This window comes from Papio anubis, chromosome 11 (genome assembly GCF_008728515.1).
Source record: "Papio anubis isolate 15944 chromosome 11, Panubis1.0, whole genome shotgun sequence".
In the NCBI taxonomy this organism is placed as follows: Eukaryota; Metazoa; Chordata; class Mammalia; order Primates; family Cercopithecidae; genus Papio; species Papio anubis.
The window spans coordinates 38266472-38283009 of NC_044986.1; the positions used below are offsets into that span (position 1 = coordinate 38266472).

The 16538-nt window shown below is 42.6% G+C and overlaps 1 protein-coding gene and 1 long non-coding RNA gene across 51 annotated transcripts in view; one reads left to right on the forward strand and one right to left on the reverse strand.

The window, feature by feature from the left end:
- LOC108580430 overlaps window positions 1-16118 on the reverse strand; it is a 28713-nt gene extending 12595 nt beyond the window's left edge. Inside the window, exons 1-2 of the long non-coding RNA XR_001891478.2 lie at window positions 16063-16118; window positions 11281-11390 (exon numbers count right to left, since the gene is read on the reverse strand). This is a non-coding gene — a long non-coding RNA (uncharacterized LOC108580430). The remainder of the gene's footprint in view (window positions 1-11280; window positions 11391-16062) is intronic.
- SORBS1 (sorbin and SH3 domain containing 1) overlaps window positions 1-16538 on the forward strand; it is a 254758-nt gene that overhangs the window by 169020 nt on the left and 69200 nt on the right. For 38 of the 50 annotated variants that reach the window (XM_021943495.2, XM_021943508.2, XM_021943501.2 and 35 more), the window contains 5 exons: window positions 513-587; window positions 918-980; window positions 11324-11371; window positions 11493-11622; window positions 13975-14089. In XM_021943495.2, the coding sequence (XP_021799187.2) occupies window positions 513-587; window positions 918-980; window positions 11324-11371; window positions 11493-11622; window positions 13975-14089 (431 nt within the window). The remainder of the gene's footprint in view (window positions 1-512; window positions 588-917; window positions 981-11323; window positions 11372-11492; window positions 11623-13974; window positions 14090-16538) is intronic. The other 12 variants (XM_021943509.2, XM_021943510.2, XM_021943527.2 and 9 more) reach the window with 2 other exon arrangements.

Sequence of the window (16538 nt, forward strand, 5' to 3'; positions counted from 1 at the left end):
TGCCCCACAGGCAGCTTTGGTCTTCTCATGTTATAGTTCTTAATCTAAATTGTAGGTGCTAAACAAAACTACGTGCCTTAATGGTAGGCAGAGGTATTTGAAAAATTAATGTTCTACTTGTTTGCTGAATGTCCACAACACAAGCTTTGATTTAAAAAAACATTTTAGGATAGCTTGTTTATTACATACTACTTATTATCATACTTAATATTTCTTGCCTATCAAAAGTAAGAACCTGAAGCTTTATGTTAAATGTTTCTTGCCCATTGGAGCCTGTTCATGGGAATTCTTTGTCCAAGAAGAGTAATGGTATTGTCTCTTTCGATGTGTCTCGGTAATTCAGGCAAAAGGACTGGATTTTTAAAAGCAGTTTGAATTTCTTTCATATCACTAGTGAAGCTTAGTATGTTCCAGAATTCAAGGAGCCTAACTTGTGTGTGGATTCCTACTCGTTTATTCTCTCCATTTGTATCTTCCTCTATTCTCTCTCCCAAACCTGCTCCTCTGCCTAGACACTCCTGAAGAAAACCCTTATTTCCCTACGTACAAATTCCCTGAACTTCCTGAAATCCAGCAAACTTCTGAAGGTACCATAAACTTAGACAGCATATCTGTTGTCCGAGCTTTAAATTAATTCTTATAGTTCCATTGCAGGCATAAGATTTGGGCTTTTAGATTTTGTTTTCATAGTCGTTTTTGGCTGGTGAAAATTTTATTTCACTCATTTGCATGATGTGCTATGTGAAAATAACTAAATCCTTCCTAATTCATTAATCTGTTTTTAAGTGTGATGCCCGTGTGCTTTAATAACACTAAAATATTAGGTAATCAGTCATTCAAAAGAGTCGATTGGGATTTGTCACTTCCTCTACTTCCTGGTGGATAGTTTCAAAATCCACTGCTTTTCTCTGCTACAGAGGACAATCCTTACACTCCCACCTACCAGTTTCCTGCATCTACTCCTAGTCCTAAGTCTGAAGGTAATTAAAGGAAAATTGTGTGCCTCTCTTTGTACTGGTGCTGCTACTTTCTTTTTTACCTTGGGGTTTTTTCTGGTGGCTAAGGGCTGCTTCTCAGTCATTTGCTTCCCTCTAACCTTGTGTTTTGTGGTGTTGTCTCACTCCTTGCTGACTGTATCACCGGTGTCTATCCAGATGGTATTTTAGTCCTATTCCCTTAGGGTTTACATGATTAACAGGGTAGCCAGTGTTAGCTTAGTTATAATGCTTTGAACATGTGGGACTCTGGTAAAAGCTGCCTTTACCCAACTACCCACGGCTTTGTACCTGAGGTGGTCACCTGATGCTGGTGGTTGAGCAGTGACTCAGGGAAGCTGAGTCATTATAGTGGGTGGGCAGGAGGTAGATCGGCAACCATCAACAGGAAAATTACCCGGTTCTCATGCCTGCAACTAACTCATTGCTGGGGCCCTCTTTTCATGGGCCCTCAGGGTATGTGTCTTTGGTAGGGAATTCCTAAAGAGGTATCCAGGTATAAGATTCAGTCATAGTGGGAGATGACATTTCTTGAAAATAAGGGTTTTAGCTAAGCTGGAAAACATTTTATGAAAGAGCTGGATGGGAATTTGTACCTGCTGGAGAAGACAGCCACATTTGTGTCTAAGAAATATTATTTTGGGGGCAAAAAGTCTAAGTGTCAAGGAAGTTTCTAAAAGGTGAGTTAGGGGCAACATCTTAAGAATTATCCTAATAGCAGGGATTATCTGATCTTTGGATGAGTAACCCAGAACAGGGTGAATAGATATGGTATGGAGGAGGAAGTTTTGTTAAATACTGTTCTAGGATGAGACGTTGAGTGCTCTGAACTTCATTCATTCAAGTAGTATTGAATACTTGCTGTGTGCCAGGCGCTGTCGTTGGAAGTAATGCCATGAATAGGACAGGTACCCTGTCCTCAGAAGTTCCCATCTGGCAGAGAGTTCAGCAAGGCCACTTCAGCTTACTGTGTCCAGTGTGGGGGCAGTTGTGACAGCATGTGTCCAGAATGCCACAGAAAACCTTGCTGGCACACAGTGGGTCCTCAGTAATACCTGGAAACACTGATGAGTGAAGGCTTTGGACTATGGAGCCAGAGTTCTTTCTTAGAGATGAATGCTGGTGCCACAATCTTGATACTTCTCTGCTCTAATCAGCTCAGCAGACCATCCCTCTCAGCCCTTCTCATCATTGGTAAAGTTATTCATTTGATCATTCACCAAACTCTTATTGATCAGTCATATATGAGATGACACACTGGGATGTGTTGGATACAGTTAAAATACCGTAGTCCATTTTTGGTCTCTCATATGCCCCAGTCATTGGTTTCCAACCATTTCATGCCTGGGGCCTATTTTGAATGAAAAGAAAGGTCTACCAAATAAACCCAGACTTTCAGAACTAAAAGCTGGTAATTTAATTCTGATCAGTGACTTCCTCAAGGCCAAGAAGAGTCTATTTGGTGTAGAGAGCCCAGTCTTTCTGTCTCACGGTACTGATTACCACACACAAGCACTGGTGAAAAAACAACTGACTGAGTTGAGTTAGGGAGTTTTTTCAGAATAATTTTGACTAGTTGCAGTTTTTGATTTGTGCTTCATTTGGACTTGTGAACCCAGCCAAACTCGTAAGATAAGAGTTTCGTTTAAGGCAAAAAGCACAGAGCATGCAGAAGGCACAGTATCCCACGGACACAGGCAAAGGAAGGCCCACTTGAAGAAGTCCTGTGGAGGAGAACAGTGGCTCCCATCGGACTAGAAGACTGCCTTAGGCCTGCCACAGGCAGCACCCACAGCTTCCACAGTCAGCTTGGCTGTTGGTCCAAAGACAAGGTTTCATGGCTGCACAGCCAGAGCTCCCATGTCATCAGCCACCACACCTAGCAACCGCTGCTGATGATCGTGTCTGATTTTTGGCATGCATCGAGTCCAGCATATGAAGGAACTGAATTTCTTTTCATAGAGGCATAAACAGTAAGGGATGTCATGATAACTTGTCACATATAATTTAGAAGCAAACCTTACTATTTTTTAATTTTCAGAGACCGAAAGGAAGAAATAGTCTTAAAAAATAAAAAGGAAAAAAGTAGATTGAACAAAAAAAAATTAATAGCAAAAATGATTAGACTTTAACACAAGTTTCTAAAAAGACATCCTCCCTGGAGATCTTTTAAAAATAGGGTAAATTCCATCTCACGCCCCCACTCCTGCCTAGATGACATATCCAGGCATAGATCACTGATGTGTTCAATTAGATCAAGGCTTCTTACAAGTGAAGGAAACATTTGAGCTAGATCATTTTAAATAATCACAGGGTTTTGGTTTTGAGGGTTTTTGTTTTTGTTTTTAAACAACCATTTCAAGAGAGTCTCTGGATTTCTTAATCCTTGATTTGTGGTTTTCATGTTGTCTGTGAGCTCCGGCAGGGCCTCATCAGCCCTGTCCGTGGTGCTGCTCCAGCCCTGTGCTCCTCAGTAGGTGGCCCTGCGCTCTGTGCACATCCTTCTTAACATAGGAAAGATGTATGCCTTTCAAAGAAAGCCATTCAAGACAGATTGGCACCGAGTGGAGGCTCTACCCATAGATGTTAATGTGCATTAAGAAACAACGTTACTGAGAAATCTGAGCCATCATTCCAGAGTGTCTCTCCTGGTGAGGAGTTTGTTTTTACCGCTGGGTTTTTTTTTTGTTTGGTTGGTTTTAATTCAGGATTTGGAACTAGAATTATTTATGATAGACCTATCAAAGCCTAGCCTAAGGGCTGCCTTCCCTGTCTAAATTCTAGTTGTTTATGCAGTATAAAACAGACATTTCTGAAGATCTTGAAGCTGATTCTCCTCAGTAGTAAGCGACTGTGTGAAAGTTTGTTTATGCTGGCTTAGCAACCTTCTTTTTTCCCCCAGCTACAGTGAAAAAGCAAACTTCTGGCCAGACTTTTAGACTATAAATAGAGTTATCATGTCTCAGTCAATGAGGGTTAAACTGTTGTTTTTTAAAAAAGAAAACTTTGTAAATTCCAAGAAGGGGCAGTCACTTTTAGTCATTTTGTAATCTTGGAGACTGTTGTCTGTGGGATGGAAGAGATGTTAGCAGAAGGCAGAGGGGCAAACTGTGCAGAAACAGCTTCAGAAATGCAGCCCCCACCTTCTCCCCTGCTGCTTTAAGGAACAGCAGTGTGGTGGCCAACATCTCAGCAGCCCAGAGTGGCAATCCTATTAATAATAATAGTCTTATAATGATATCACCACCACCTCAGTGACTATGTGGCTGTCATTAATTGAGCCCTTGCCACATACAAGGTTCTCTGCTGAATATATCACTATTATTATCTCATTTTCATTCTCCCAGCAGCCCCATGAAGTAACTCTTCATTTTATCAGTGAGGAGTATTAGGCTCAGAGAGATTAAGTAATATATGCAAGATTACACAGTAAGTAGCAGAACCAGGATTCAAACCTAGGTGTTTGGGGCTCTATAAACATAGGCTTTTACTCACGCTGCTATACTGCCCTGCGGATTCCTTTCCCCCTCCTGACTCTGTGTTCTTGGTTGTCCTCTTCTTGCCCAGAGGCTCTCTGGTACCCGACTGCAGGCATTCAGCTTCCCCTGAGTCAGTCCTGCCTCAGTCTGCTAAGCCAGTACCTCCCAGATGGTGCCTGGGAATTTATAAATAGGGACCAGGCACAGTGGCTCATGCCTGTAATCTCAGCACTTTGGGAGGCCGAGGTGGGCGGATCACCTGAGGTCAGGAGTTCGAGACCAGCCTGGCCAACATAGTGAAACCCTGTCTTTACTAAAAATACAAAAAAAATTAGCCAGTGGGTGTGGTGGCAGGCGCCTGTAATCCTAGCTACTTGGGAGGCCGAGGCAAGAGAATCACTTGAATCTGGGATGCAGAGGCTGAGTGAGCCAAGATTGCACCACTGCACTCCACCATGGGCGACAGAGTGAGTCTCTGTCTCAAAAAAAAAAAAAGAAAGAAAGAAAGAAAGAATATATAGTTAGGAAAACTCCCCAAGTGATTGACAGACAGGATTGAGAACCACGGGGATGGGGAAATACTAGTCTTTCCCAGCCCCCAAAAAGAGGTGAAGAAAATTGGCCAGATGCAATTTTGGGAATATGGATATAGGATGAGAATGGAGAATGCAGATTTTAAAGAATTAGTGCCCCCTACTCTGAACATGCCCAAATGATGTTGGCTCACTTGGCACATTTGATGTCAAGAAGAGGGAAAATATTTTCAAATAATGGCTCAGAATTTGCAGCAAAACCAAATAACTGGTATGTTACTTCATGGTCCATGGCCTCTCCTGACTTTCCATGGCCTGTGAGGACCCGCTGGACCATGTCAGCAAGAAGGTGAGTCCAGGTGAAGCCCCAGAGACCAGCTTTTTTCCCGTGCTTTCGGATGCCTCTTCTACCACTTTAGGCTGATGGTGGCCACTGCCACCTCTCGATGATGTCCCTCAAGACACCACCTCTAGGCATCTCCAGGTTGTGGTGCCAAAATGGTCTGTCTCAGTGCTTCTTCCTCATTCCTAGAAGAGATTGCACTAAGGCAATGATTTAAAGATGCTCATCTTCTTAGGCACAGCTGTAGTTGAGTTAAAATAATTCTCTACTGGCCTTACAGGATTTGCAAGAATAGCTTTGTTTTGCTTGATTTCAAGCAAATAATTCTATTGTGAAGATGCTTGGCCAGGATCTGTGCCTCCTGCCCCAGACTCCAGCCAGTACTGCCCAGGGGAGGGGCCGAGTTGCTCTCCTAACGAGAGCCTCCCAGGAGATCTCCGCCTAGCAAGTGCAAAAGCCATTGACTGGCCTGCGGGATAGTTAAGAAACGTAGCAGTTACTCCCTTTCCACCTTCACAGCCCAGGAGTTCGATAGCAGATGAAGACGGTGAGTCTTCTTCTAACCCTATGGTTCTCCCAAACTTTCTCCTTTAACTTATTTTTTGCTCCACCTCATTCTGTTCTTCAGAGTTCTGTTTTTTCTCTGACTATGTCTTCTATAACCACTGTACACCCTAGCCTGATCTTTTTTTGCATTCTTTAGAACTTGATGCCACATCTGTAATCCCAGCTACTCAGGAGGTCAGGGCAGGGGGACCCCCTGAGCCCAGGATTTTGAGGCTGCAGTGAGTTACTTCCTCCAGTCTGGGCGACAAAGCGAAACCCTGTCTCTTAAAAAAAAAAAAAAGAAAGAAAGAAAAAGAAAATAACTTGATGGCCTTTAGCTAAAATGTAGACAGCTTTGTAACACTTTCCCCCAAACTCCCTGGGCTTCCTGACGTCCTTGCCCTTTTGTTTGTTCTTCCCTTCCCACCCCACCCAGACTCAGTACCCAACTCTACATCTGTGTCTTTTCCCCTGACTACTATTTTTGTTCATGGGGGTCATGTATGACTATCTTTACCCTTTTATCCTTTCTCTTCCTAAGTGTGAGGGGTAAAGCCAGAGGAGGATTTAGGTTGCGCAGTGGAAGAAAGATTGTGTCAAAAATGAGCCATTAATATTTGGAAAATTGTTTTAAGTTTAAAAGCCTGAGAAATGCATAAAATTGAAATTTAATTGATACAGGCAAGTGGTTATGCAAATGATTTTTGCCCATCCTCCCATTTTAGTCAGTTATGTAGTTTTTCAGAACAACTTTCAACCAGTACTTTCTTCAGTTGTCTTTGAGATTTTTATAAATTAAAGAAGAAGCAACAGAAAAAAAAGTGATTTGGAAGCTCATTTAAAGTCACTGTGCTTGAAAAAGCAATTATGTGGCTCCTGGCAGTTGTAGGAGAGTGGCTGTCCCCAAATTGAGCTACCAAGGACAGATTGCCAAAGCCCAGAGAAGAATCATTGTGTAAACATTAGAGCCCAGCAGGACCTTCAGAGGCCTAAGTGAGTTGTTTGCCCTGTGTAAATCCCATGCAGTGTTACAGCTTCCTGGAAATCACTGGCATAGGAAGGTCCAAGTGTTGCTGCCAAGGTTTGATGTCTGCTGCCTGGAGCTCTGAGGAGCACAATTAGCACGTGGTTCCACCATGAGCAGAAACCACCAGATTTCTGCACAGCTGAGCCCACTCTGGCATTGTTTTAAAGGCCCTTGGAGAAATACCGAAGGCAGAGCTTCAGGTGCTAGGTAATAGACAATTTGAGAAACATTTCATTTAACGTGTCTTAACTATGTTAAGCACACTTGTCTCATTTGGCTGGCTCTAGTGTGGAGAAATGCAGACATGCTCCTTACACTGTTTTCCCATTCCTTGGTATTTCTAACTGCATACCCATCTTCCCCATTGTGGACTTAGCCTCCCAGGAAAAGGCAGCAAGGAGCAGCAACTATTAATAAAAGGTGTACAGGCCAGGTGCGGTAGCTCATGCCTGTAATCCCAGCACTTTGGGAGGCTGAGGCAGGTGGATCACCTGAGGTCAGGAGTTCGAGACCAGCCTGACCAATATGGTGAAACTCTGTCTCTACTAAAAATGCAAAAATTAGCTGGGCATGGTGGCGGGCGCTTGTAGTCCCAGCTACTTGGGAGGCTGCGACAGGAGAACTTCTTGAACCCAGGAGGCGGAGCTTGCAGTGAGCCAAGATCGCACCACTGCACACCAGCCTGGGCAGCAGAGCAAGACTCTGTCTCAAAAAAAAAAAAAAAAAGAAACAGATGTAGCAAGAGTGACTCAGTGTTACCCATTGTCCCTGGAGACCAGCAAGAGGAAAACTAGAAATGTGAGGCAACTCAGAAAACTTGCTTAAACATCACTGAGGGCGAGGGGATGCAAAAATCGGGCAAAGGCTTCAGGGGCCGGAAATTGGCTCAGCCAACAGTGCAGTGCATGCCTTGAGTTTCAAGACAGCATCTTTCTCTACCTCTTCTATAAGAACATGGTAATAGAGTAGCCAGTCTTTCAGTTTTCCCAGGATTGGGCAGATGAAGCTGGGGTGAAAGAACGCAGTGGGCATCTCTGTCCCGGGGCTACGAGATGACATAGGGAAGTGGAATCTGAAAGACCTTGAATCCATTTCTACTTTGTCTTTCTCACCCTGCAGCCAAGGGCAAATCTTCTCAACCTACTTGGGCTTTAGTTTCCTTGTCTGTAAAATGAGGAACTTGGAGTTTTTTGCAAGGTTTAAGTGAGATGACATTAGTAAATTACCAGCCATTGTTAGTCACTTAACAATGGGAGCTATAATTATTATTTTTATTTATAAGCTGAGGTAAAATATTCTTCCATTAGATTTACAAGACAAGCATCAAAAATTAAAAGAATAGATTTTACATGCCCTAGAACTTGTCCTGCATTATAGTTGTTCAGATGAATCTATATGACTTCAGTTTGTCCTATTCAAAGTTCATGAGCTGAAATCCACATATCAGAACCTGTGGGTCCTTTGAGAGAAATGAAAACTTGTTCACAGAGACTCCCCTGCTCCGTTTTAACCTGGCGTGGGTGAGATTTCTCTACCGATACTGAATAAGAAACAAGTGGCTTTTCTTTTTTTTTAGGGAGAAATTCTTGCTCTGTCATGTCACCCAGGCTGGAGTGCGATGGTACTGCAGTCATAGCTCACTGCAGCCTCAAACTCCTAGACTCAAGCCATCTTCCTACCCCAGCATCCCAAGTAGCTAGGACTGCAGCTGTGTGCCACCATGCGTGGCTAATTTTTAAAAATTTTTTGTAGAGATGGGATCTCGCTATGTTGCCCAGGCTGGTCTTGGATTTCTGGCCTCAAGACATCTTCCCTCCCCAGCTTCCCAAAGCATTGGGGTTACAGGTGTGAGCCACCAGTCCCATCCAAGAAAGGAGCTTTAAGCACATTCAGTTCTTCAGACACCTCTGTTACCTGCATCCCCTAACTCCAACTTTCCTGCTTCTCCTTCTCCTTTTTAAAGTACATACACTGTTAAACTTCCCAAGTAGTGCTATTTTTTTCCCCATCTTACAAGAACTATTTCTCATTTTCTTCTTCCTTTTTTTTTTTTTTTTTTTGTTTTTTTCTTTTTGAGACAGAATCTCACTCCATCACCCAGGCTGGAGTGCAGGGGCATGATCTTGGCTCACCCCAGCCTCCGCCTCTGGGGTTCAAGCAATTCTTCTGCCTCAGCCTCCCAAGTAGCTGGGACTACAGGTGCATGCCGCCACGCCTGGCTAATTTTTGTATTTTTAATAGAGATGGGGTTTTACCATGTTGGGCAGGCTGATCTTGAACTCCTGACCTCAAGCGATACACCCACCTCAGCCTCCCAAAGTGCTGGGGTTACAGGCGTGTGCCACCACGCTCAACCAGTATTTCTTATTTTCTTCTAATAAGCCTTCTAGAGTTCCATGTTAGAAAGCTCTAGAGAGAAACATTTTTTAAAGAGCTCAGGCTTAAAAAACAAAACAAAACAAAACAACTCTGAATATTTAAATGCCACTCCTCTCCACCCAGTGAAAACTTTGCTTCTTACTTCATGAACCAGGTAATAGTTATAAATTAACCTTCATCTCATCATCTACTAATAAGCTGTAATTTCTCCGTGAGATGTGCAGGGTTTTGAGCTAAAATGCTAGACTACATTTTAAGCAGTGCATACATCAGCTTCTAACTAAGCTAACTTTTCATTCGGGCATTTTCATTGCAGCACTTTTTCTAATCAAGTCCCTGTAATCAAAGCTCATTTTTAGTTTTCTTTGACATCATGGCATTTTGTCAGTATAATCAGACGTTCTGTTTAAAAAAACAAAAAACTGGAAACACAATTTTTCAGAATAATCTTTCAAAAAATCTTTTTCTGGATCCCACTTTATCTCCTTCCCCTGTTCTATTTTTAGAAGATAAATAAGCTTACACACTCACTTTAAAATAGTGAAAGGCTTATTGGTAGGAAAAAAACCTTAAGCCCTGTTCAACCTTGATATTGATAAATTCTTAAAAGTGAGGGAAGGAAGTAGGGGAAAAGGCACTTTGGTACCTGATGCCTGTCCCTTATTTGGGCCAAGGGAGACCTGAGACAAATAAAAATGGGGAAAAGAGGGGACAAGAAGTAGTGATTGTTAGAGAGGCTGTCTGAACTAATAGCAATGTTAGCTTATTTATATTTTACAAAATATTCTGGCCTTGTCTCTTCTGAAACTTCAAATGATTTGTATAGAAACAAGGACTTGATTAACACGAAGTCACCTCCATACAGTGAATTCTTTGACTTGTCTTTGCGGGTTAGTTCATGTGCTTTGCTAAAGTTGTCATGAACTTTAGGGAAGGAGTTGGGTCTTCATTCCATGTATGTGAATTTTGAATCCAGATTAGCAAGATGTTAGAACACGGGAAAGGCTATTTCAGACTAACTCGTTTTGGAGTAGTGCTTTGGAGGGATCATCATGGATGTAGTGACTAGATAGAATGCATTTTCGGGACAGTCCCACTTTAAAAACCTGTTCCCATCGATGTGCCGGTGGTCTGATTTTTAGTTCAGAAAGTACAACCACTTCCACAAGGGGTTCAGATCTTTATACATTCTGCAAGTTTTAGAACCCAGTGTCAAGCCTACATAGGGATGTGTGTCATGCCTTTGGAGAGCCACCTCCCACCATAGAGACACGTGTAAGTTTGATTTGTTCCAGAGTTGCAGTTTAGATACTCACTCTGAGTAGTACCTTTGCAGAGGAAGCCGTTTAACCATGGGTCTCTTGTGTTCCAAGGAAACAAATCTACTCAGGGAACCAGATTGAGGTGGAATCAAAACAAATTTTGATGAGGATTTTCTTAAATTCTTCCCTTAGCTGCAGAACTTCTTTGTTAATGATGTGTATGAAAGCTTACCATATAAAACAGGTCAAAGCTGAGGCAAGGAGCTAGAAAACCTACCCTCTGGGCATCTCCTTCCCATCCAGTAGCAGCCCGAGGCCCTGCTAAGAGGCCTTTCAAGACACTGTTGAACTTGGTGGGCTTAACCATACACTGAGCTGGCGCAGCCGGGGATCCATCTCAGCCCCTGCTTCCCATTCAGCCAGACCCAGACCCTGCATTCCAGCTTTGGTTGTGTGGATCCTCTGGAGGAGGACCCTTGGCTGTTTGTCCCCATGCATTTCTTGATGTCAGGCAGCAGCATCCGCCAGTTGTGACTGTCCTGCCTGGACTACAGGTTTGGTTGGATGTGCTCTACAAACCTTGCTCCTCTCAAACGTGCGCTGCCATGGTGTAGCTTCCGGCGCTTCACTCTACTTCTCTCTGCTGGGATCCCTAGTGGGGCTGGATGCTTGTACCGGACTGTGGAAATGGGGAACATACAACTTGGTTCTCTTACCTTCGCCAGACTTCTCCTGACTACATTTTGTTTTGTTCAATAGATGATGATTCAGATCTGTACTCTCCCAGATACTCGTTTTCTGAAGACAGTAAGTGACTTCGAATAACCTGGTTGTGGGGGAGGAAGGGAAAGTGGTGGATGAAGGAAGATAATCACCCTGTTTTCAGTTTTCGTGAGTTTTAAGTCTTTTGTCTGCACTCTTTCTCCAGCAAAATCTCCCCTTTCTGTGCCTCGCTCAAAAAGTGAGATGAGCTACATTGATGGTGAGAAGGTAGTCAAGAGGTCGGCCACGCTACCCCTCCCAGCCCGCTCTTCCTCACTGAAGTCGAGCCCAGAAAGGTAAGTGCCCACTTGTCTCTCATTCATCCAGCCTGGGCCTCGTCAGTGTTCATTGAGACCTAGGAGCCTCCATTCTTAGGAATGTGGAATTTGAGTCTGTCCCCTGTCACCTGTTATCAGTGACTTCTTATTTCTTAGCCTCAATGTCCTCCTCTGTCAAATGGGGATAAAAATAGCGTGGTTCCTAGTAAGGATAGTGCAAGGATAAAATGAGATAATGCATGTAAACATTCCTGGTAGCACTTGGCTCAGAGTATGGGCTTAATTAATATTGACTATCATTATCATCACTTTTTACATTTTCACAAGAGAAATCTTAACTGCAAGATTTGTCACATGTTGTCACGTTCTTTGTGCATACTGTGTTCACATATTCATAGCAATGACTGTAACTTTAAAAAGAAGCCACACTTTTTAATGTCCATTTACTCGTACAACATGTATTATTGAGACATAAGTCTTGGACTTGTTCTAGTGACGACATTAATAAATCTCTTAAAATGCCTGCACCAAACAACACAGTTTTCTTTTTCTTGAGTTTTTTTTTGTTTGTTTGTTTGTTTGTTTGAGATGGAGTTTTGCTCTGTCGCCCAGGCTGGAGTACAGTGGTGCGATCTCTGCTCACTGCAACACTCTGCCTCCTGGGTTCGAGCAGTTCTCATGCCTCAGGCTCCCAAGTTGCTGGGACTACAGGTGTGCACCACCACTTGCGGTTAATTTTTGTGTTTTTTTAGTAGAGACAGGGTTTCACCATGTTGGCTAGGCTGGTCCCAAACACCTGACTTGAGTTCTTATCCCTAAAAATGCCCTCTGAAGCACCCTTCTCATGCTATTTGGACAGGTGTTCCACGCATCTTGCAGCCCCAACTTACCCCACTTCTCAACTCACAAAAGGCTCTGGCCAAACAAAATTATTTACTTCTTCCTTAAATACACATCCAATTTCATACCTCTGTACCTTTTCCAATCTCATAGACAAATTAATGGCTGTTTTAAAAGCACCACACAAACTTAAGTGGCATCTGCCTGAGGAGTTTGATAATTAATTTGAAAAGAAAGCTGGGTATACCTGCAAATCCCGTATAGGTACCTTCATCCAGAACCCACTGGGTGTATTCTCTGCAGATGTATTATGGAAGGATATAGGTATATATAAATCATTACCTGCCTTCAAGCAGTTTACAGCCTTGCAGGAAAAACTTAATATAATCACAGAGCAAAGTACAGTAATGCACAAATAAAAAATTTGCAAAATAGAGCTTATAGTAACCAAAACAGCTTGGTACTAGCATAAAAGCAGACATGTAGACCAATGGAACAGAATAGAGAACCCAGGAACAAATCCATACACTTATTGTGAACTCATTTTCCACAAAGGTGCCAAGAACACACACTGGGGGAGAGACAGTCCCTTCAGTAAGTGGTGCTGGGAAAACTGGCTATGCAGAAGACTGAAGCTAGACCCCCATCTCTCACCATATACCAAAATCGGTTACTGACTTGAATCTAAGGTCTCAAACTATGAAACTGCTATAAGAAAACATTAGGGAAAATCTCCAGGACATTGGTCTGGGCAAAAATCTCCTGAGTAATACTTTACAAGCACAGACAACCAAAGCAAAAATGGACAGATGGGATCACATCAAGTTAAAAAGCATTTGTACAGCCAAGGATACAATCAACAATGTGAAGAGGTAACCCAGTTACCTCTTCCCTATTCCAGTATGGAACAGGGAAGAATGCAATTATGGTAGCAGCTAACATTTATTGTGTGGTTACCATGGGCCTGGTACTCTGCTCAGTGATTTACATGCGCTGTCTCATGTAAATTGTTTAGTCCTTACAACAACCCCATTTTTCAGATGAGGAAACTGAGATACCAAGAGGTGAAATACTTGTCTAAGATCACCTCGCTAGCAAGGGGTGTGGCAGGATTTGAACCACAGTCAACTGGCTCCAGGACCTGTGTTCTCTCTCACTGCAGTAGTGTGAGTGGGAAGTACAGGCATGTCTGTGGAATGAAAAGCCCATGAGAGTGAAGCAAGGTGAAAGATTTTTCCAGAGCCAGCTTTGATGCTGCTGCCACCTCCTTTCCTGTTGCTTTCTCCTCTCCCCTTCCTGGTGCCTGATTTTGAGCACAGGACATCTCAAACCTTTTGTGAAGCGAACACCAAAGTTTAACTGGTTGTTTTGAGAAGCAAACCAGCACAACTAAATTGTTCACCCTGACTCCGATTTTATGCTTTGGATATAAAGTTCTTTGATTACCCTGCAGCCATCCAAAGTCAGACTGTGCCAGAAGCGAATGCCAGTTGTCATGAAAATAGCTCTAATAGAATTTTCTTTCTACAGAAATGACTGGGAACCCCCAGATAAGAAAGTAGATACAAGAAAATACCGTGCAGAGCCCAAAAGCATTTACGAATATCAGCCGGGCAAGTCTTCCGTTTTGACCAACGAAAAGATGGTAATGTGCATATTAAAGTTCTTTTGTCTCACCTTGCCCATGTTCTTTAATCAGAATGCATTGTGCAGTTGGATTACATTCTTTCCCCCTTGAGATAGACTTGCTTTGTTTTGAAGATAATGACAAAAATGAAATACTTTTACCATTTTCAGTTTTGCAGGTGTTCATAAAACAAGTCCCGCGAGTCTGCTTTTAAAAAATCCTCTTACTGTGGCTCTGTTGCTCTTTTTGTGCATGGTTTTAACTAATATTAATTTTTCTACTAACATAAAGATTGATTTTGCTGCTGTCTTTTTTTAAATGTCTAAGTGTTCATTTATCAGGCTTGTCATTAAAGTGGACTGAAGTCCAGTTTTTTTTAAGTGACTCTGAACAGGCATAAATTTTGTACAAGTTGCTAGAACATCATTAAAAGCTACATAACTAATAGGATGTTGTGACTTGGAAAAAAGGCCCCAGGCTGTTAGAATCTATCTTTTAGGTCTTCCTTTTCTGACAAGTGCAATATTGAGGACTAATTTCATATTCGACCTGGTTTATGATTCCCTATAACAGTTCACATCTCTAAGCAATTATGAGTGGGGGAAATGGTGTGTATGCATATAGCAGACCACCCTGGAAAAGCGGCCTCTTCTGTGAAACAGGGAGAATTCTTACACATTCGGTAGTTTCATACCTGCCAATCATGCGTCCTTTTATTCACCCTTCATTAGGAAAAGCTGGTTTGGAATTGTGATCCTAGTTAAGGGGTTCTCCAAAGCTTCATAAACATTGCAGTCCTCCAGCGGGACAGCAGGATGGAATTACTATGCTGGGGGTTGGTTTTTATTAAAATGTGGTCACCACAATGTGTGCAGAATAAGCAGGCCTCTGAAATGCAGGCTCCAATTATGTTCCCTTTGCCTCTTCGGCTCTACAAGTTTTGAAAGAAGAATCGATTTGACTTCTACTGAGATAAAAATGTGACATCTCTAAAAGCACTGAACGATAACTCATTTTAATTAGGACAAAAGGTCAACAGGTCACAGACATACTTGGAGTTGTCATTCTGCAGCGTTCACTATGCACCACAGTTATTTCAAGCAGAAAGTTCAGAGAGGAGCACAGAATTTTACCACTGCCCTTCTTTGGAGGTTCTCTGCTGTTAGAAGATACCGTACGTAAGAAACATGGAAGGTAACCTTGCACCCAGGTGCCCCTGCAAAGAAAGTCATGCTCCTTGGGTTTATTTCCAACATTAATAATAAGTCTGGGACCCACCATTACATATGAATACATTTAAATGATTTCAGGGACTCTGTAGACCTTTGGGTGTTTTTGTCTTGGCAGTATCACCGTTTATAGTTTTTCATGGCTCTTACTGAAGGCTCCCTTTTCTCAATTTCTCCTTTGTTTCCAGCTCCTTTCCCTGGTTCTTAGTCATTTAACCACTACTGAGAACTAGGAAAAACAACATAGTTTCGTTTTTCTCATTGATACTGCGGTAGTTTATGAGAATCTTCCATACCACACTTCTTGGGATCATTTACGTTGTTTTTACAGACCCTGAAAAGTAACACATAGTGCCCCACGGGGCCCTCTTGGAGAATGGTGGTGAGCATGCACATGGATTGCAAAGCTGCTCTGTGTAGTACCAAGCCCTAGGCCAAGCCACTAATGGGGCTTGAACACCAAAGGCAGGCCAGGGCGGAGTAGGAATGTCCAATAGTTTCACCCAATTTAGCTCTGTTCCTCCAAAGAGAAGTTTTAGTTGAATCTTAATCTTTTGACAGTCTGCCCTTCACAGTAGTCGAATTCATCCTTTATGTTTGATTTCGTTTCCTGCTATTTTTATCACATGGACAGAAAAGGTGAAGTGTGAGTTTCAGCATGCGAGTCTTGGCTTTTGGTATCTAGTATCTGGTTTGCCAGAATCTGAGCGTACACCCCCAAAACACACACTTGCATTGTTAACTGTGGGTAAGTATACTCACTAGTGACAGATGTAGAATCTAAGTCTGCTCTCAGATACGCACTACCTCATTTTGGGAGAAAAACTGCTTTTTCCATTTGAGGTACTGATGTCTGCTTAACTCTGGCAATTTAAATTGTGACTTCATAGGCACATCTATGCATGGTTAGCAGGAGAGGTTGCCCTGGAGCTCACCTTGCCCCTGGAGCATACTCAAATCATTCCAGAAAGATGGAAGAAACACTATACTGCCTTCAAAACTCCCTACAGAAGACTTACAACCTTGATGACCTAGTCATCTATTTGAAAGACTCATATGAAGGTCTTTTTTTTTTTTTTTTTTTTTTTTTTTTTGAGATAGGGTCTCACTCTATCACCCAGGCTGGAGTGCAGTGATGTGATCATGGCTCACTGAAGCCTTGACCTCCCAGGCTCAGGCAATCCTCTCACTCTCAGCCTCCCAAGCAGCCGGGGCTACAGGCATGCACCACCATCCCC